Raw genomic sequence first — 20,906 nt, forward strand, 5'->3', positions numbered from 1 at the left:
TCGTCACTATCGTTACCATCACCACCATCGTTACCATCATCACCATCGTTACCATCACAATCGTCACCATCGTTACCATCACCACCATCGTTACCATCATCAATCGTCATCACCATCATCGTCATCATCATCCCTCCAACCTCTGATTTACCTGCCCCCTCCCCAACACTGCCCCCGCCCCCCCGCAAAAGATGCCACCTTGAAACAGCTCCAATCCACGGCCGATCCACGGCCAAAAGGCTATAAGGATTATGCCCCAGGCTCAGTGGGATCAGGGCTGATTTGATCCAAGATCCAGTGGGGAGCATGATAGGACACTCCCTCACTCTCCCCTCTTCTCACTCCAGACCAGCTCAGGAATGTTTGATAGGGCAGACAGAGTAGAGAGAGCTTTACTCTGTATCTAACCCCGTGCTGTCCCTGTCCCTGGGAGTGTTTGATTAGATTAGATTAGATTAGATTAGATTACTTACAGTGTGGAAACAGGCCCTTCAGCCCAACAAGTCCACACCGCCCCGCCGAAGCGCAATCCACCCATTCCCCTACATTTACCCCTTACCTAACACTACGGGCAATTTAGCATGGCCAATTCACCTGACCTGCACATCTTTGGACTGTGGGAGGAAACCGGAGCACCCGGAGGAAACCCACGCAGACACGGGGAGAATGTGCAAACTCCACACAGTCAGTCGCCTGAGTCGGGAATTGAACCCGGGTCTCTGACGCTGTGAGGCAGCAGTGCTAACCACTGTGCCACTGTGCCGCCCACATGTTTGATGGGGGGACAGTGTAGAGAGAGCTTTACTCTGTATCTAACCCCATGCTGTCCCTGTCCCTGGAAGTATTAGATAGGGGCACAGTGTAGAGAGAGCTTTACTCTGTATCTAACCCTGTGTTGGCCCTGTCCCTGGGAGTGTGTGATGGAGCAGACAGTGTAGAGGGAGCTTTACTCTGTATCTAATCCCATGCTGTCCCTGTCCCTGGGAGTATTTGATGGTGGGACAGTGTAGAGGGAGCTTTACTGTATCTAACCCCGTGCTGCCCCTGTGCCTGGGAGTGTTTGATGGTGGGACAGTGTAGAGAGAGCTTTACTCTGTATCTAACCCCGTGCTGTCCCTGTCCCTGGGATGGGGGTGGACAGTGTAGAGGGAGCTTTACTGTATCTAACCCCGTGCTGCCCCTGTCCCTGGGAGTGTTTGATGGGGGGAGACAGTGTAGAGGGAGCTTTACTCTGTATCTAACCCCGTGCTGTCCCTGTCCCTGGGAGTGTTTGATGATGGGGGACAGTGTAGAGGGAGCTTTACTCTGTATCTAACCCCGTGCTGTCCCTGTCCCTGGGAGTGTTTGATGGGGGGGACAGTGTAGAGGGAGCTTTACGCTGTATCTAACCCCGTGCTGTCCCTGTCCCTGGGAGTGTTTGATGGAGGGGACAGTGTAGAGGGAGCTTTACCCTGTATCTAACCCCGTGCTGTCCCTGTCCCTGGGATGGGGGAGACAGTGTAGAGGGAGCTTTACCCTGTATCTAACCCTGTGCTGTCCCTGTCCCTGGGATGGGGGAGACAGTGTAGAGGGAGCTTTATCCTGTATCTAACCCTGTGCTGTCCCTGTCCCTGGGATGGGGGAGACAGTGTAGAGGGAGCTTTACCCTGTATCTAACCCCGTGCTGTCCCTGTCCCTGGGAGTGTGTGATGGGAACAATACTGTATCTAACACTGGCTGGGAATGATGGTCCTCGGTTCAGTGGGATCTCTGTACCGGACTGTGGTGTGTGCAGCGGGTTTTAACGTGTCTTTGTCTCTCCATAGGTCCAGAAAGTTCAGACTCAGATCTGCTCTGAGGTAAGCAGCGATGCTGTGATATATGTGTGTGTCTGTGCGTGTATCTATTTATCGGTGTTTATGTCAGCCTGTCTGTGTGCGTCTGTATGCACTTGTATCTGAATGTGTGTGTGTCTGTGAAAGTGTGTGTGTCTGTCTGTGCCTGTGTAAATGTGTGTGCTTCTGTCTGTGTGTCTGTAGGTGTTTGTGCAAATGTGTGTGTATCTGTGTTTGTGTGTATATGTGTCTGTCTGTGAGAGAGTGTGTGCATTCGTGTCTGTGTGTGTTTGTGTCTGTCAGTGAGAGTGCGTGTATGCGAATCTGTGGGTCTGTTTGTGTGTGTCTGTGAGTGTGTGTGTGTATTTGTGTCTGAATGTGTGTGTATCTGTGAGAGTGTGTGTGTATTTGTGTCTGAATGTGTCTGATAGTGTGTGTGTCTGTGTGCGCATGCATGCGAATGTGTGTGTCTGCTTGTGTCTGTGAGAGAGTGTGTGTGCACAAATATGTGTGTCTGTCTGTATGTGTGTTCTGTGGGAATGTTTGTGTATATCTGTGTGTGTGTCTGTGAGTGTGACTAAGTGTGTATCTGTGTGTGTCTGTGAGTGTGTGTCTGTGAGTGTGACTAAGTGTGTATCTGCGTGTGTCTGTGAGTGTGTGTCTGTGTGTGTGTGTGTCTGTGAGTGTGTATCTGTGTGTCTGTGAGTGTGTATGTGTTTGTGAAGAAAGTGAGGTCTGCAGATGCTGGAGATCAGAGATGGAAATGTGTTGCTGGAAAAGCGCAGCAGGTCAGGCAGCATCTAGGGAACAGGAGAATCGACGTTTCGGGCATTAGCCCTTCTTCAGAAATCCTGAAGAAGGGCTAATGCCCGAAACGTCGATTCTCCTGTTCCCTAGATGCTGCCTGACCTGCTGCGCTTTTCCAGCAACACATTTCCATCTCTGTATGTGTTTGTGTCTGTGTGTGTCTGTCTGTGTGGGTTCTGTGGGAATGTGTGTGTATCTGTCTCCATGTTTCTGTTTGTGTCTGTCAGTGAGAGTGTGTGAATATGTGTATTTGTGTCTGTCTGTGTGAATGTGTGTGTCTATACGTGAGTGTATTCTGTGGAATGTGTGTGTGTGTGTTTGTGTCTGTCGGTGTGAGTGTGTGTGTAGTTGTGTCTGTCTGTGTGTGTTTGTGAATGTGTGTGGGTTGTAACTATTTGGGAGGGAGTGTTCAAGTGGGGGAGTGTGTCCATTTTGGAGCTGTGTTTATATCCGTGTGCATGGGGTGCATGACTAGGAGGTGGTGGGTGGCAGGATGGGGGGGGGGGGGGGTGTGAGCTGCCATCTTAACCAGGTGCTGTGGGTAGACCCACGATGCCCCTCAGGGAGGGGGGCAATCCCAGGATTCTGACCCAGGAAGGAACGGCCGATATGGTTTTGAGTCGTGATTGGGAGTTGGTCAGGGTGGGGGTGGGAAAGGTGCTTGCAGGGGGGTGGTGTTCCCGTGTACCTGCTGCCCCCCCCCCTCGTCCTTCTAGATGGTAGAGGGGTGTGTGGGATTTGGGAAGGTGCTGTCTAAGGAGCCCCTCGGTGAGTTCCTGTTCGGAACCGTTGACACAATCTCTGTGGGAGGGCCATAACATCGAACAGCAGGACGATGCCATTCAGCCCATCGGGTCTGTTCCACCACTGAGTGAGAACGTGGGTGATCTGATCATCCTCCACACGCACAGATGACACTCTGAGATGACACTGCGCCTCTCCCCCCAACCCCAAACCCGGTCCTCTCCAACAAGGCCAAAGAGAGAGAAGAAACGCACACGCACACACTCACATACACACCCACACAGATAGACACACACAGAGATAGACACACACAGAGATAGACACACACAGAGATAGACACACACACCCACACACACATCCACACTGATAGACACACACAGAGACAGACGCACACACACACACATACACACCCACACAGATAGACACACACAGAGACAGATGCACACACACACATACACACCCACACAGATAGACACACACAGAGACAGACGCACACACACACACATACACACCCACACAGATAGACACACACAGAGACAGATGCACACACACACATACACACCCACACAGATAGACACACACAGAGACAGACGCACACGCACACATACACACCCACACAGATAGACACACAGAGACAGGCGCACACACACACATACACACCCACACAGATAGACACACACAGAGACAGACGCACACACTCACATACACACCCACACAGATAGACACACACAGAGACAGGCGCACACACACACATACACACCCACACAGATAGACACACACAGAGACAGACGCACACACTCACATACACACCCACACAGATAGACACACACAGAGACAGACGCACACACTCACATACACACCCACACAGATAGACACACACAGAGACAGGCGCACACACACACATACACACCCACACAGATAGACACACACAGAGACAGACGCACACACTCACATACACACCCACACAGATAGACACACACAGAGATAGACACACACAGAGATAGACACACACACCCACACACACATCCACACTGATAGACACACACAGAGACAGACGCACACACACACACATACACACCCACACAGATAGACACACACAGAGACAGATGCACACACTCACACACACCCACACAGATAGACACACACAGAGACAGACGCACACACACACACGTACACACCCACACAGATAGACACACACAGAGACAGACGCACACACTCACATACACACCCACACAGATAGACACACACAGAGATAGACACACACAGAGATAGACACACACACCCACACACACATCCACACTGATAGACACACACAGAGACAGACGCACACACACACACATACACACCCACACAGATAGACACACACAGAGACAGATGCACACACTCACACACACCCACACAGATAGACACACACAGAGACAGACGCACACACTCACATACACACCCACACAGATAGACACACACAGAGACAGACGCACACACTCACATACACACCCACACAGATAGACACACACAGAGACAGGCGCACACACACACATACACACCCACACAGATAGACACACACAGAGACAGACGCACACACTCACATACACACCCACACAGATAGACACACACAGAGATAGACACACACAGAGATAGACACACACACCCACACACACATCCACACTGATAGACACACACAGAGACAGACGCACACACACACACATACACACCCACACAGATAGACACACACAGAGACAGATGCACACACTCACACACACCCACACAGATAGACACACACAGAGACAGACGCACACACACACACGTACACACCCACACAGATAGACACACACAGAGACAGACGCACACGCCCACACATACACCCACGCAGATAGACACACACAGAGACAGATGCACACACTCACACACACACACCCACACAGATAGACACACACAGAGACAGACGCACACACACACATACACACCCACACAGATAGACACACACAGACAGACACACACACACCCACACAGATAGACACACACAGAGACAGACGCACACACTCACACATACACACCCACATAGATAGACACACACAGAGACAGACGCACATACTCACACAGATAGACACACACAGAGACAGACGCACACGCTCACATACACCCACACACAGATAGACACACACAGACAGACACACACACTCACACACACCCCCACACAGATAGACACACACAGAGACAGACGCACACACTCACACACACCCACACAGATAGACACACACAGATACAGACGCACACTCACGCACACACCCACACAGATAGACACACAGAGACAGACGCACACACTCACACACACACCCACACAGATAGACACACACAGAGACAGACGCACACTCACGCACACACCCACACAGATAGACACACAGAGACAGATGCGCACAGACGCACACACACGCACACACCCACAAAGATAAACACACACAGACAGACGCGCACACACACACACACACACACAGACATGCAGACACGCACACACACAGACACAAAGGGAAGGACAGACACACACACACAGACAGACACACACAGGCACACTCACGCACGTGCTCACACAGACACACACCCACACAAACAGACAAACACAGACATTAACACACACAGACACAGATAGATATACACACTGACACCGACACACATACACTGACACACAGACACATACACACACTGACATATAGACACACACAAAACACACACACTGACATATAGACACACACATGACACACACACAGGCACAGTGTCACTCAAACACACAGACACACACACAAACGTACTCACATAGACACGCACAGACATACATACAGACAAAAAACACAAACACACACTCTAGACACACACACACACGCAAAACACACTCAAACACAGACAGAGACACATACGCACACATACACACGCACAGACACACAAACGTACTCAGACACACACACAGACACATGTACATGTGTGCACACACAAATGTACTCACAGACACACAGAGGGAGACACACAAACACACACACAGACAGACACACACATGCACAGACACATGGACACACAGAGAGTGTGCCTGTGTGTCATGTGTTGGTACTGAGTGTGTTCAGTGGGCAGGAGGGTGCCTGTGTGTTATGTATTGGTACTGAGTGTGTTCAGGGGGCAGGAGGGTGCCTGTGTGTCATGTGTAGGTACTGAGTGAGTTCCGGGGGCAGGAGGGTGCCTGTGTGTTATGTGTGGGTACAGAGTGTGTTCAGGGGGCAGGAGGGTGCCTGTGTGTTATGTGTGGGTACTGAGTGTGTTCAGGGGGCAGGAGGGTGCCTGTGTGTTATGTGTGGGTACAGAGTGTGTTCAGGGGGCAGGAGGGTGCCTGTGTGTTATGTGTAGGTACTGAGTGTGTTCAGGGGGCAGGAGGGTGCCTGTGTGATATGTGTAGGTACTGAGTGTGTTCAGGGGGCAGGAGGGTGCCTGTGTGTTATGTGTAGGTACTGAGTGTGTTCGGGGGGCAGGAGGGTGCCTGTGTGTTATGTGTGGGTACTGAGTGTGTTCAGGGGGCAGGAGGGTGCCTGTGTGTTATGTGTGGGTACTGAGTGTGTTCAGGGGGCAGGAGGGGGACTGTGCGTTATGTGTGGGTACTGAGTGTGTTCAGGGGGCAGGAGGGTGCCTGTGTGTTATGTGTGGGTACTGAGTGTGTTCAGGGGGCAGGAGCGTGCCTGTGTGTTATGTGTGGGTACTGAGTGTGTTCAGGGGGCAGGAGGGTGCCTGTGTGTTATGTGTAGGTACTGAGTGTGTTCAGGGGGCAGGAGGGTGCCTGTGTGTTATGTGTAGGTACTGAGTGTGTTCAGGGGGCAGGAGGGTGCCTGTGTGTTATGTGTGGGGACAGAGTGTGTTCAGGGGGCAGGAGGGTGCCTGTGTGTTATGTGTGGGGACAGAGTGTGTTCAGGGGGCAGGAGGGTGCCTGTGTGTTATGTGTGGGTACTGAGTGTGTTCAAGGGGCAGGAGGGTGCCTGTGTGATATGTGTGGGTACTGAGTGTGTTCGGGGGGCAGGAGTGTGCCTGTGTGTTATGTGTGGGTACTGAGTGTGTTCAGGGGGCAGGAGGGTGACTGTGTGTTATGTGTGGGTACTGAGTGTGTTCAGGGGGCAGGAGGGGGACTGTGTGTTATGTGTGGGGACAGAGTGTGTTCGGGGGGCAGGAGTGTGCCTGTGTGTTATGTGTGGGTACTGAGTGTGTTCAGGGGGCAGGAGGGTGACTGTGTGTTATGTGTGGGTACTGAGTGTGTTCAGGGGGCAGGAGGGTGCCTGTGAGTTATGTGTGGGTACTGAGTGTGTTCAGGGGGCAGGAGGGTGCCTGTGTGTTATGTGTGGGTACTGAGTGTGTTCAGGGGGCAGGAGGGTGTCTGTGTGTTATGTGTGGGTACTGAGTGTGTTCAGGGGGCAGGAGGGTGCCTGTCAGTGTGTCTCTGCTGGGAGTGGGGTGCAGGGGGAGCTGCCTGCAGGTGTGATGCGTCTGAAGGGTTGATATGTTCAGGGCTGTGTTGAGTCACAGACCACAGAAACAGACCCTTCGACCCAACTAGTCCGTGCCGTCCTTAACCCAAACTAAACATATCCCCACCCCACCTGCACTTGGCCCATATCCCTCCAAACCTTTCCTGTTCGTGCAACTGTCCACAGGTCTTTTAGAGGTGTGTGTGTGTGTGTGAGTCTGTGTGTGTGAGTCTGTGTGTGTGTGTGAGTCTGTGTGTGTGTGTGAGAGTCTGTGTCTGTGTGTGTGTGTGAGTGTGCCTGTGTGTGTGAGTGAGTCTGTGTGTGTGTGTGTGAGAGTCTGTGTGTGTGTGTGTGAGAGTCTGTGTGTGTGTGTGAGTGAATCTGTGTGTGTGTGTGAGTCTGTGTGCGTGTGTGTGAGAGTCTGTGTGCGTGTGTGTGAGAGTCTGTGTGCGTGTGTGAGTCTGTGTGCGTGTGTGAGTCTGTGTGCGTGTGTGTGAGAGTCTGTGTGCGTGTGTGAGTGAGTCTGTGTGCGTGTGTGAGTGAGTCTGTGTGTGTGTGTGAGTCTGTGTGTGTGAGTCTGTGTGTGAGTCTGTGTGTGTGTGTGTGTGAGAGTGTGTGTGTGTGAGTCTGTGTCTGTGTGTGTGTGTGTGAGTGAGCCTGTGTGTGTGAGTGAGTCTGTGTGTGTGTGTGAGTCTGTGTGTGTGTGTGAGTCTGTGTGTGTGTGTGAGTGAATCTGTGTGTGTGAGTGTGTGTGTGTGAGTGAGTCTGTGTGTGTGTGTGAGTCTGTGTGCGTGTGTGTGCTTGTGTGTGTGTGAGTCTGTGTGTGTGTGTGAGTGTGTGTGTGTGAGTCTGTGTGCGTGTGTGTGTGTGAGTCTGTGTGCGTGTGTGTGTGTGAGTCTGTGTGCGTGTGTGTGTGTGAGTCTGTGTGCGTGTGTGAGTCTGTGTGTGTGAATCTGTGTGCGTGTATGTGTGAGTCTGTGTGCACGTGTGTGTGTCTGTGCGTGTGTGAGTCTGTGTGTGTGAGTCTGTATGCGTGTGTGAGTCTGTGTGTGTGAATCTGTGTGCGTGTATGTGTGAGTCTGTGTGCACGTGTGTGTGTCTGTGCGTGTGTGAGTCTGTGTGTGTGAGTCTGTGTGCGTGTGTGAGTCTGTGTGTGTGAGTCTGTCTGTGTGCGAGTCTGTGTGCGTGTGAGTCTGTGTGCGTGTGAGTCTGTGTGTATGTGAGTCTGTGTGTATGTGAGTCTGTGTGTATGTGAGTCTGTGTGCGTGTGTGAGCCTGTGTGAGTCTGTGTGCGATAGGGAGTCTGTGTGTCTGTGTGTGCATGTATGTGTGAGAGAGTCTATGGTGTGTATATGGTGTGTGTACATGGTGTTTATATGGTATTTATATGGCGAGCATATGGTATGTATATAATATGTGTATATGGTGTGTATATGGAATGGTTATGGTGTGTGTATGTGTACATGGTGTGTACATGTGTGTATGGTGTGGACATGGTGTGTGTATGGTATGGACATGGTGTGTGTATGTTGTGGACATGGTGTGTGTATGGTGTGTGTATGTGTAGATGGTGTGTACATGGAGTGTACATGGTGTGTGTATGGTGTGTACGTGGTGTATACATGGTGTGGACATGGTGTGTACATGGTGTGTGTATGGTGTGTACGTGGTGTATACATGGTGTGGACATGGTGTGTATGGTGTGTGTATATGTATGTGTACCTGGTGTGTGTATGGTGTGTACCTGGTGTGTGTATGGTGTGTACCTGGTGTGTGTATGGTGTGTACCTGGTGTGTGTATGGTGTGGACATGGCGTGTACGTGGTGTGTACGTGGTGTGTACGTGGTGCCTCCATAGTGTGTGTGTGGTGTGTACATGGTGTGTGTACGGTGTGTACAGTGTGTGAACAGTGTGTGTACGGTGTGTGTATGGTGTGGACATGGTGTGTATATGGTATGTGCAGATGGTATGTATATGGTGTGTATATGGTGTGTGTATGGGGTGCATGTGGTTTGTGTACATGGTGTGTACATGGTGTGCGTACGTGGTGCGTACGTGGTGCGGACGTGGTGTGTACGTGGTGTGGACATGGTGTGGACATTTTTTGTGTATGGTGTGTACATGGTGTGTGTATGGTGTGTACATGGTGTGTGTATGGTGTGTACATGGTGTGTGTATGGTGTTTAGATGGTGTGTGTATGGTGTATGCATGGTGTGTACATGGTGTGTACATGGTGTGTACATGGTGTGTGCATGGTGTGTGCATGGTGTGTGCATGGTGTGTGCATGGTGTGTACATGGTGTGTACATGGTGTGTACATGGTGTGTACATGGTGTGTACATGGTGTGTACATGGTGTGTGCATGGTGTGTGCATGGTGTGTGCATGGTGTGTGCATGGTGTGTGCATGGTGTGTACATGGTGTGTACATGGTGTGTACATGGTGTGTACATGGTGTGTACATGGTGTATGCATGGTGTGTGCGTGGTGTGTGCGTGGTGTGTACGTGGTGTGTACATGGTGTGTACATGGTGTGTACATGGTGTGTACATGGTGTGTGCATGGTGTGTACATGGTGTGTACATGGTGTGTACATGTTGTGTGTATGGGGTGTACGTGGGGTGTACGTGGTGTGTGTATGGTGTGTACATGGTGTGTACATGGTGTGTGTATGGTGTGGACATGGTGTGGACATGGTGTGGACATGGTGTGGACATGGTGTGGACATGGTGTGGACATGGTGTGGACATAGTGTGGACATGGTGTGTGCATGGTGTGTGCATGGTGTGGACATGGTGTGGACATGGTGTGGACATGGTGTGGACATGGTGTGGACATGGTGTGTGTATGGTGTGTACGTGGTGTGTACATGGTGTGTGCATGGTGTGTGCATGGTGTGTACGTGGTGTGTGCATGGTGTGTGCATGGTGTGTGCATGGTGTGTGCATGGTGTGTGCATGGTGTGTGCATGGTGTGTGCATGGTGTGTGCATGGTGTGTGCATGGTGTGGACATGGGGGTGTGTGTATGGTGTGTATGTGCTGTGTATGTGGTGTGTATGTGCTGTGTATGTGGTGTGTGTATGTGGTGTGTATTGTGTGTGTGTGTGTATGTGGTGGAGGGGTGTGGGTACCCAGCCCTATTGCTTTAACCCTCCCCCTCTCTCCCACAGGCTCACCATCTAATCTCGAGCCGTCTGCCAGAAAAGATACGGGAGCTGGAATCTCTGCTGACGGTGAGAGAATTTCCCCAATCACCCCTCATGGTGAGGGGTTGGGGGAGGGGGAAAGGTGAAGGGGTGGGGGAGGAGGGAAGGTAAGAGGGTGGGGGAGGAGGGAAGGTAAGAGGGTGTGGGAGGAGGGAAGGTAAGAGGGTGGGGGAGGAGGGAAGGTAAGAGGGTGTGGGAGGAGGGAAGGTAAGAGGGTGGGGGAGGAGGGAAGGTGAGCGAGTGGGGGAGGGAGGAAGGTGCGGGAGTGGGGGAGGGGGGATGTTGAGGGGGAGGGGGAGGGGAGGAAGTTGAAGGGGAGGGGAGGAGGGGAGGAAATTGAAGGGGAGGGGAGGGGAGGAAGGGGAGGGGAGGAAGGGGAGGGGAGGAAGGTGAGGGGTAGGGGAGGAAGGTGAGGGGGTGGGGACAAAATTGAAGGGGAGGGGAGGAGGGGGAGGGGAGGAAGGTGAGAGGGGGAGGGGAGGAAGGTGAAAGGTGGAGGGGGAGGGGAGGAAGGTGAGGGTGAATGGGTGGAGGGGGCAGGGGAGGAGGGGAATGGGGAGGGGAGGAAGGTGAGGGGGAGGGGGGGAGGGTGAGGGGGAGGGGGAGGGGGAGGGTGGGAGGGGAGGAAGGTGAGGGGGAGGGGGAGGAATGGGAGGGTGAGGGGAGGAAGGTGAGGGGGAGGAGGGGGAGGGGAGGACTGGAGGGGGGAGGGGAGGAAGGTGAAGGTGAGGGGGTGGAGGGGAGGGGCAGGGGAGGAGGGAATTGGGAGGGGAGGAAGGTGAGGGGGAGGATGGGGAGAGGGGGAAGGACGGGGAGAGGGAGGGGAGGAAGGTGAGGGGGAGGGGGAGGAGGGGAGGGGCAGGAGGAGAGGGGCAGGGGAGCAGGGGAATGGGGAGGGAAGGATGGTGAGGGGGAGGGGAGGAAGGTGAGGGGGAGGGGAGGAAGGTGAGGGGGAGGGGAGGAAGGTGAGGGGGAGGAGGGGGGAGGAGGGAAGGTAAGGTTGAGGGGGAGGGGAGGAGTGTGAGGTGAGGAAGGTGAGGGGGAGGGGGAGGAAGGGGAGGGTGAGGGGGAGGAAGGGGAGGGGGAGGGGCGGGGAGGAGTGTGAGGGGGAGAAGTGTGAGGGGAGGAATGTGTGGGGGAGGATGGGGAGGGGAGTGGAGGAAGGTGAGGGGGTGGGGAGAAAGGTGAGGGGAGGGGGAGGGGACGAGCAGGAAGGGAGGAAGGTGAGGGGAGAGGGACGGAAGGGAGAGGTGGGAAGGTGACCCCTGACCCCTCACCCCTGACCGTCTCGTTCCCATTGGCTCGCAGGCTGACATCCTGAACCTGTCTGACCTGTCCCTGGTTCACGGAGAACTGGACATCCCCATCCCGGACCCCCCGAAAAAAGATGAGGTGAGTGTGTGAGGGAGACGGATGGTTAGGGAGGGAGGGAGGGGGAGAGAGAGAGCGAGAAGCGGGGATGAGGGGAGCTGAGGGTGGGGGCAGTGGTGAGGGAAGTGGAGGGCTCGATGTGGGGTCACGTCCTGACCTACACACCACCCACCCTAGAGGTCGCGTACTCGATAGCGTTTGGGCGGGGGTGGGGTGGGAAGGTTGGGGGTGGGGGGGGCCCGAGGGGAACAGGTGGGCACAGCAAGATCCCGCAGGCACGACCTGGGTGGGATAGCTCCCGGGTCCTCATCGACTGCGGGGAGTGAAGGTGGAGGAAAGGGGACAGGTGTAGGAGGCACGGTGTGACATCCTACCCGATAGGCCGTGCCCGGAGCCACCTCAGCACTGCATGTCGGGGGGTGTCAGGCATGGTCTGAATACTGGGGATGAATGGCCTCCTGTGTGCATGTCTGACAGTGCTGGAGGAGAGGGCTGAATGGCCTCCCTCTGTTCCTGTGTAACAGCGTGGAGGAAGGGGGTCCTGAATGGACTCCTGCTGGTCCCCTGTGATGGGCTGGAGGGGGTGGGCTGAATGGCCTCCAGCTGTTCGCGTATGACAGGCTCAGGGAGGAGTGGGGCTGAATGGCCTCCTGCCAATTTAAAATGGGCCTCCCTCGCAGAATGTCCAATGGGACCCAGCAACCGACTAAGTCTAAGACCCTCACAGTTACACCCTCTACCATCGGGCAGAAGATACAAAATGTTTGAATACACACACTAACAGATTCAGGAACAGCTTCTTCCCCACACTAACAGATTCAGGAACAGCTTCTTCCCCACACTAACAGATTCAGGAACAGCTTCTTCACCGTACTAACAGATTCAGGAACAGCTTCTTCCCCGCACTAACAGATTCAGGAACAGCTTTTTCCCTGTACTAACAGATTCAGGAACAGCTTATTCCCCGCACTAACAGATTCAGGAACAACTTCTTTCCCGCGCTAACAGATTCAGGAACAGCTTCTTCCCCATGCTAACAGATTCAGGAACAGCTTCTTCCCCACACTAACAGATTCAGGAACAGCTTCTTCCCCGCACTAACAGATTCAGGAACAGCTTCTTCCTCACACTAACAGATTCAGGAGCAGCTTCTTCTCCGTACTAACAGATTCAGGAACAGCTTCTTCACCGTACTAACAGATTCAGGAACAGCTTCTTCCCCACACAAACAGATTCAGGAACAGCTTCATCCCCATACTAATAGATTCAGGAACAGCTTTTTCCCTGTACTAACAGATTCAGGAACAGCTTCTTCCCCGCACTAACAGATTCAGGAACAACTTATTTCCCGCGCTAACAGATTCAGGAACAGCTTCTTCCCCGTGCTAACAGATTCAGGAACAGCTTCTTCCCCACACTAACAGATTCAGGAACAGCTTCTTCCCCGCACTAACAGATTCAGGAACAGCTTCTTCCCCGCACTAACAGATTCAGGAACAGCTTCTTCCCCACACTAACAGATTCAGGAACAGCTTCTTCCTCACACTAACAGATTCAGGAGCAGCTTCTTCTCCGTACTAACAGATTCAGGAACAGCTTCTTCACCACACAAACAGATTCAGGAACAGCTTCATCCCCATACTAATAGATTCAGGAACAGCTTTTTCCCTGTACTAACAGATTCAGGAACAGCTTCTTCCCCGCACTAACAGATTCAGGAACAACTTATTTCCCGCGCTAACAGATTCAGGAACAGCTTCTTCCTCGTACTAACAGATTCAGGAACAGCTTTTTCCCTGTACTAACAGATTCAGGAACAACGTCTTTCCCGTACTAACAGATTCAGGAACAGCTTTTTCCCTGTACTAACAGATTCAGGAACAGCTTCTTCCCCGTACTAACAGATTGAGGAACAGCTCCTTCCCCGCACTAACAGATTCAGGAACAGCTTCTGCCCTGCACTAACAGATTCAGGAACAGCTTCTTTCCCGTATTAACAGATTCAGGAACAGCTTCTTCCCCGCGCTAACAGATTCAGGAACAGCGTCTTCCCCTGTACTAACAGATTCAGGAACAGCTTCTTCCCCGCACTAACAGATTCAGGAACAGCTTCTACCCCACACTAACAGATTCAGGAACAGCTTCTTCCCCGCACTAACAGATTCAGGAACAGCTCCTTCCCCGTGCTAACAGATTCAGCAACAGCTTCTTCCCTGTACTAACAGATTCAGGGAAAGCTTCTTCCCCTTACTAACAGATTCAGGAACAGCTTCTTCCCCATACTGACAAATTCAGGAACAGCTTCTTCCCCATACTAATAGGTTCAGGAACAGCTTCTTCTCCGTAATAATAGATTCAGGAACAGTTTTTTCCCCGTACTTACAGATTCAGGAACAGCTTCTTCCCCGCACTAACAGATTCAGGAACAGCTTTTTCCCTGTACTAACAGATTCAGGAACAACGTCTTTCCCGTACTAACAGATTCACGAACAGCTTTTTCCCCGCAATAACAGATTCAGGAACAGCTTCTTCCCATAACTAACAGATTCAGGAACAGCTTTTTCCCTGTACTAACAGATTCAGGAACAGCTTGTTCCCCTGTACTAACAGATTCAGGAACAGCTTCTTCCCTGCACTAACAGATTCAGGAACAGCTTCTACCCCACACTAACAGATTCAGGAACAGCTCCTTCCCCGTGCTAACAGATTCAGCAACAGCTTCTTCCCTGTACTAACAGATTCAGGGAAAGCTTCTTCCCCTTACTAACAGATTCCGGAACAGCTTCTTCCACATACTAACAAATTCAGGAACAGCTTCTTCCCCATACTAATAGGTTCAGGAACAGCTTCTTCTCCGTAATAATAGATTCAGGAACAGTTTTTTCCCCGTACTTACAGATTCAGGAACAGCTTCTTCCCCGCACTAACAGATTCAGGAACAGCTTCTACCCCACACTAACAGATTCAGGACCAGCTTTTTCCCTGTACTAACAGATTCAGGAACAACGTCTTTCCCGTACTAACAGATTCACGAACAGCTTTTTCCCCGCAATAACAGATTCAGGAACAGCTTCTTCCCATAACTAACAGATTCAGGAACAGCTTTTTCCCTGTACTAACAGATTCAGGAACAGCTTCTTCCCCGCACTAACAGATTCAGGAACAGCTTCTTCCCCGCACTAACAGATTCAGGAACAGCTTTTTCCCTGTACTAACAGATTCAGGAACAGCTTCTTCCCTGTACTAACAGATTCAGGAACAGCTTCTTCCCATAACTAACAGATTCAGGAACAGCTTTTTCCCTGTACTAACAGGTTCAGGAACAGCTTCTTCCCCGCACTAACAGATTCAGGAACAGCTTCTACCCCACACTAACAGATTCAGGAACAGCTTCTTCCCCGCACTAACAGATTCAGGAACAGCTCCTTCCCCGCACTAACAGATTCAGGAACAGCTCCTTCCCCGCACTAACAGATTCAGCAACAGCTTCTTCCCTGTACTAACAGATTCAGGGAAAGCTTCTTCCCCTTACTAACAGATTCAGGAACAGCTTCTTCCCCATACTAACAAATTCAGGAACAGCTTCTTCCCCATACTAATAGGTTCAGGAACAGCTTCTTCTCCGTAATAATAGATTCAGGAACAGTTTTTTCCCCGTACTAACAGATTCAGGAACAGTTTTTTCCCCGTACTTACAGATTCAGGAACAGCTTCTTCCCTGCACTAACAGATTCAGGAACAGCTCCATCTCTGCACTAACAGATTCAGGAAGAGCTTGTTCCCAACACTAACTGGTTCAGGAACAGCTTGTTCCCCACACTAACTGGTTCAGGAACAGCTTCTTCCCCGTACTAACAGATTCAGCAACAGCTTCTTCCCCGCACTAACAGATTCAGGAACAGCTTGTTCCCCGCACTAACTAGTTCAGGAACAGCTTGTTCCCCACACTAACTAGTTCAGGAACAGCTTGTTCCCCACACTAACTGGTTCAGGAACAGCTTCTTCCCCGCATTAACAGGTTCAGGAACAGCTTCTTCTCCACACTTACTGGTTCAGGAACAGCTTCTTCCCCGTACTAACAGATTCAGGAACAGCTCCTTCCCCGCACTAACAGATTCAGCAACAGCTTCTTCCCTGTACTAACAGATTCAGGGAAAGCTTCTTCCCCTTACTAACAGATTCAGGAACAGCTTCTTCCCCATACTAACAAATTCAGGAACAGCTTCTTCCCCATACTAATAGGTTCAGGAACAGCTTCTTCTCCGTAATAATAGATTCAGGAACAGTTTTTTCCCCGTACTAACAGATTCAGGAACAGTTTTTTCCCCGTACTTACAGATTCAGGAACAGCTTCTTCCCTGCACTAACAGATTCAGGAACAGCTCCATCTCTGCACTAACAGATTCAGGAAGAGCTTCTTCCCCGCACTAACAGGTTCAGGAACAGCTTCTTCCCCGCACTAACAGATTCAGGAACAGCTTCTTCCCCGTACTAACAGATTCAGGAACAGCTTCTACCTCGTACTAACAGATTCAGGAACAGCTTCTACCTCGTACTAACAGGTTCAGGAACAGCTTCTTCCCCGCACTAACAGATTCAGGAACAGCTTCTTCCCCGTACTAACAGATTCAGGAACAGCTTCTACCTCGTACTAACAGGTTCAGGAACAGCTTCTACCTCGTACTAACAGGTTCAGGAACAGCTTCTTCCCCACACTAACAAATTCAGGAACAGCTTCTTCCCCGCACTAACAGATTCAGGAACAGCTTGTTCCCAACACTAACTGGTTCAGGAACAGCTTGTTCCCCACACTAACTGGTTCAGGAACAGCTTCTTCCCCGTACTAACAGATTCAGCAACAGCTTCTTCCCCGCACTAACAGATTCAGGAACAGCTTGTTCCCCGCACTAACTAGTTCAGGAACAGCTTGTTCCCCACACTAACTAGTTCAGGAACAGCTTGTTCCCCACACTAACTGGTTCAGGAACAGCTTCTTCCCCGCATTAACAGGTTCAGGAACAGCTTCTTCTCCACACTTACTGGTTCAGGAACAGCTTCTTCCCCGTACTAACAGATTCAGGAACAGCTTCTTCCCCACACTAACAAATTCAGGAACAGCTTCTTCCCCGCATTAACAGGTTCAGGAACAGCTTCTTCCCCGCACTAACAGATTCAGGAACAGCTTCTTCCCCACACTAACTGGTTCAGGAACAGCTTCTTCCCCGTACTAACAGATTCAGGAACAGCTTTTTCCCCGTACTAACAGATTCAGGAACAGCTTCTTCCCCACACTAACAAATTCAGGAACAGCTTCTTCCCCGCATTAACAGGTTCAGGAACAGCTTCTTTCCCGCACTAACAGATTCAGGAACAGCTTCTTCCCCGCACTAACAGATTCAGGAACACCTTCTTCCCCACACTAACTGGTTCAGGAACAGCTTGTTCCCCACTGTGTTCAGACTGATTCAGTGATAAGTCAAGCGAAACACTCAGCCGTGCATCAGACTCACTCCCCTCCGTGCCCTCTCCCCCAGCTCCAAGCTGTCCCTCTGCTGTAACCTGACCATCTGCCCCCGCAGGAGAATTCCAACGGATCGTCAGAGGCGGAAGATGGGAAGGAGAAAAAGAAGGAGAAACGTGAGTGAAATGCGCCATTACTCGGGGTCTCCTGCTCAGTCCCTCGGGGCAAATGATGCCCCTCTCCCCACACCGTCCTATTAATCGCCCTTTCATGGGACCCAGTATCTATTTGGTATCCCAACCCCCATCCGTAATTACCCCCTTCGAGCCCTTGAGTCTCCCTCTGATGTTTCGGAGGGCACGGTTAAGTGTCAGATGGGTGTGTGGTGGCCTGGAGTCACTTGGAGAGGCCTAGAACTGGGGGGCACAGGTAAGGGCGGCAGATATCCTTACCCCTAAAGGGGGCAAAGGTTAAGGGGGACATTGGTGAACCGCAAATCGGGTGGTCACACTCACCATGACCCAGTCCGGCTTCCGAATCCTGATTTATTTGGCGGAATTAGGTCTTGGCAGAGGCCGGGGGGGTGTGGTTTGAACCCAGGCCGCCCCCTCCACAAACCACTCGGCACCCCCCCATCCTCCACCCACCAGTCCAGTCACAGTAAAAGATTGACACTGTCTCTATGTCTCAGGAGGGCGTGGACCGATCACTAGGCTACAGCAAGGCCTGGGCACTATGCTCTAGTGATCGCTGGGCATGGGCGAGGCCTGTTCGCTCGGCTCCAGTGAGGCCTGGTTACTGGGCATGGGTGAGGCCTGGTCACTAGCCTCCGGTGAAGGCCAGTCACTCAGCTGCAGTGAGACCTGATAACTGGACTCGGGCTAGGCTTGTCGCTTAGCTTGGGCAAGGACATGGCCACTGGTCACTAGGCTCTGGCGAGGCCTGGTCGCTGGACTAGGGTGAGGCCTGGTCACTGGGTATGGTTAAGGCCCGATTGCTAGGCTCGTGCGAGGCCTGGTCACTGGGCTTGGGTGAGGCCTGGTCACTAGGCTCGTGCGAGGGCTGGTCACTTGGCTCGGGTGAGGCCTGGTTACTAGGCTCGGGTGAGGCCTGGTCACTAGGCTCAGGGGAGCCTGGTTGCTAGGCTCAGGGGAGGCCTGGTCGCTAGGCTCAGGGGAGGCCTGGTCACTAGGCTCAGGGGAGGCCTGGTCACTCAGCTGCAGTGAGACCTGGTAACTGGACTCGGGCTAGGCTTGGTCGCTTAGCTTGGGCAAGGGCATGGTCACTGGTCACTAGGCTCTGGCGAGGCCTGGTCACTAGGCTCAGGCGAGGCCTGGTTGCTAGGCTCGGGCGGGGTCTGGCTGCTAGGCTCGGGCGAGGCCTGGTCGCTAGGCTCAGGCGAGGCCTGGTTGCAAGGCTCGGGCGAGGCTTGGTCGTTTAGCTTGGGCAAGGGCATGGTCACTGGTCACTAGGTTCTGGCGAGGCCTGGTCGCTGGACTAGGGTGAGGCCCGATCGCTAGGCTCGTGCGAGGCGTGGTCTCTGGGCATGAGTGAGGCCTGGTCACTGAGCTTGAGTGAGACCTGGTCTCTGGACATGATTGAGGCCTGGTCACTAGGCTCGGGCGGGGCCTGGTTGCTAGGCTCGGGCGGGGCCTGGCTGCTAGGCTCGGGTGAGGCCTGGTCGCTAGGCTCGGGCGAGGTCTGGTCACGAGGCTCAGAGGAGGCCTGGTTGCTAGGCTCAGGCGAGGCCTGGTCACGCGGCTCAGGTGAGGCCTGGTCACGAGGCTCAGGCGTGGCCTGGTCGCTAGGCTCAGGTGAGGCATGGTTGCTAGGCTCAGGCGAGGCTTGGTCACGAGGCTCAGGCGAGGCCTGGTCACGCGGCTCAGGTGTGGCCTGGTTGCTGGGTATAAGTGAGACCTGATTCCTGGGCTTAGCCAGTATGCAGGTGTCGTTGCCAGGACTCCACGCTCTCCCACTACGAGGGCGGCAAGGGCACGGGGGTGGGGGTAAAAAATTCTCTGAGATTGGCAGCTAAGCCTCTCCCTCTCCCTCTCTCTCTCCTCCCACACAGCCCCAAAATGTGGGCTGATCAAGGCCAACGAGAAGATTCTGAACTTGGTGCAATGTGTCAAACCGCAACTCAACGAACTCAAAGAGGCCTGCATCGTGGTGAGTGAGACAGGAAATTCCAGACCACACAGTACTCCCGGGACACCCCCCCCCCCCCCCTCTCATATCAGCACTAGCTCTCTCTCAGTCTCTCACACAGAGACAGGTACAATACAGAGCTCCCTGTAACACTCCGCAGGGTCTGAACTGAGCTCTCTCTCTCTCTCTCAGAGACAGGGACAATACAGAGCTCCCTGTAACACTCCGCAGGGCCTGCACTGAGCTCTCTCTCTCTCTCTCTCCCTCCCCCTCTCTCTCTCTCAGAGACAGGTACAATACAGTGCTCCCTGTAACACTCCCCACGGTCCGTACTGAGCTCTCTCTCTCTCTCTCTCTCTCAGAGACAGGGACAATAGAGAGCTCCCTGTAACACTCCCCACGGTCCGTACTGAGCTCTCTCTCTCTCTCTCTCTCAGAGACAGGGACAATAGAGAGCTCCCTGTAACACTCCCCAGGGTCCGCACTGAGCTCTCTCTCTCACAGAGACAGGGACAATACAGAGCTCCCTGTAACACTCCCCAGGGTCCGCACTGAGCTCTCTCTCTCTCTCTCTCTTTCTCTCTCTCTCAGAGACAGGGACAATACAGAGCTCCCTGTAACACTCCCCAGGGTCTGCACTGAGCGCTCTCTCTCTCTCTCTCTCTCTCTCTCTCTCACAGAGACAGGTACAATACAGAGCTCCCTGTAACACTCCCCACGGTCCGTACTGAGCTCTCTCTCTCTCTCTCTCTCAGAGACAGGGACAATACAGAGCTCCCTGTAACAGTCCCCAGGGTCCGCACTGAGCTCTCTCTCCCTCTCTCTCTCTCTCTCTCAGAGACAGGGACAATACAGAGCTCCCT

General features: G+C 52.7%; 1 protein-coding gene across 1 annotated transcript in view; it reads left to right on the forward strand.

Moving 5' to 3' along the window:
* Positions 1-20,906, forward strand: part of LOC122547639 (proteasome activator complex subunit 2-like) — a 108,944-nt gene that overhangs the window by 21,066 nt on the left and 66,972 nt on the right. The window contains exons 2-6 of the mRNA XM_087974891.1: positions 1,806-1,838; positions 11,028-11,090; positions 12,372-12,455; positions 18,014-18,071; positions 19,967-20,064. Of these exons, the coding sequence (XP_087831017.1) occupies positions 1,806-1,838; positions 11,028-11,090; positions 12,372-12,455; positions 18,014-18,071; positions 19,967-20,064 (336 nt within the window). The remainder of the gene's footprint in view (positions 1-1,805; positions 1,839-11,027; positions 11,091-12,371; positions 12,456-18,013; positions 18,072-19,966; positions 20,065-20,906) is intronic.

The sequence above is a fragment of the Chiloscyllium plagiosum genome, unplaced genomic scaffold (assembly GCF_037043375.1).
Source record: "Chiloscyllium plagiosum isolate Xiang-an unplaced genomic scaffold, Cpla_swu_hap1 HiC_scaffold_27, whole genome shotgun sequence".
In the NCBI taxonomy this organism is placed as follows: Eukaryota; Metazoa; Chordata; class Chondrichthyes; order Orectolobiformes; family Hemiscylliidae; genus Chiloscyllium; species Chiloscyllium plagiosum.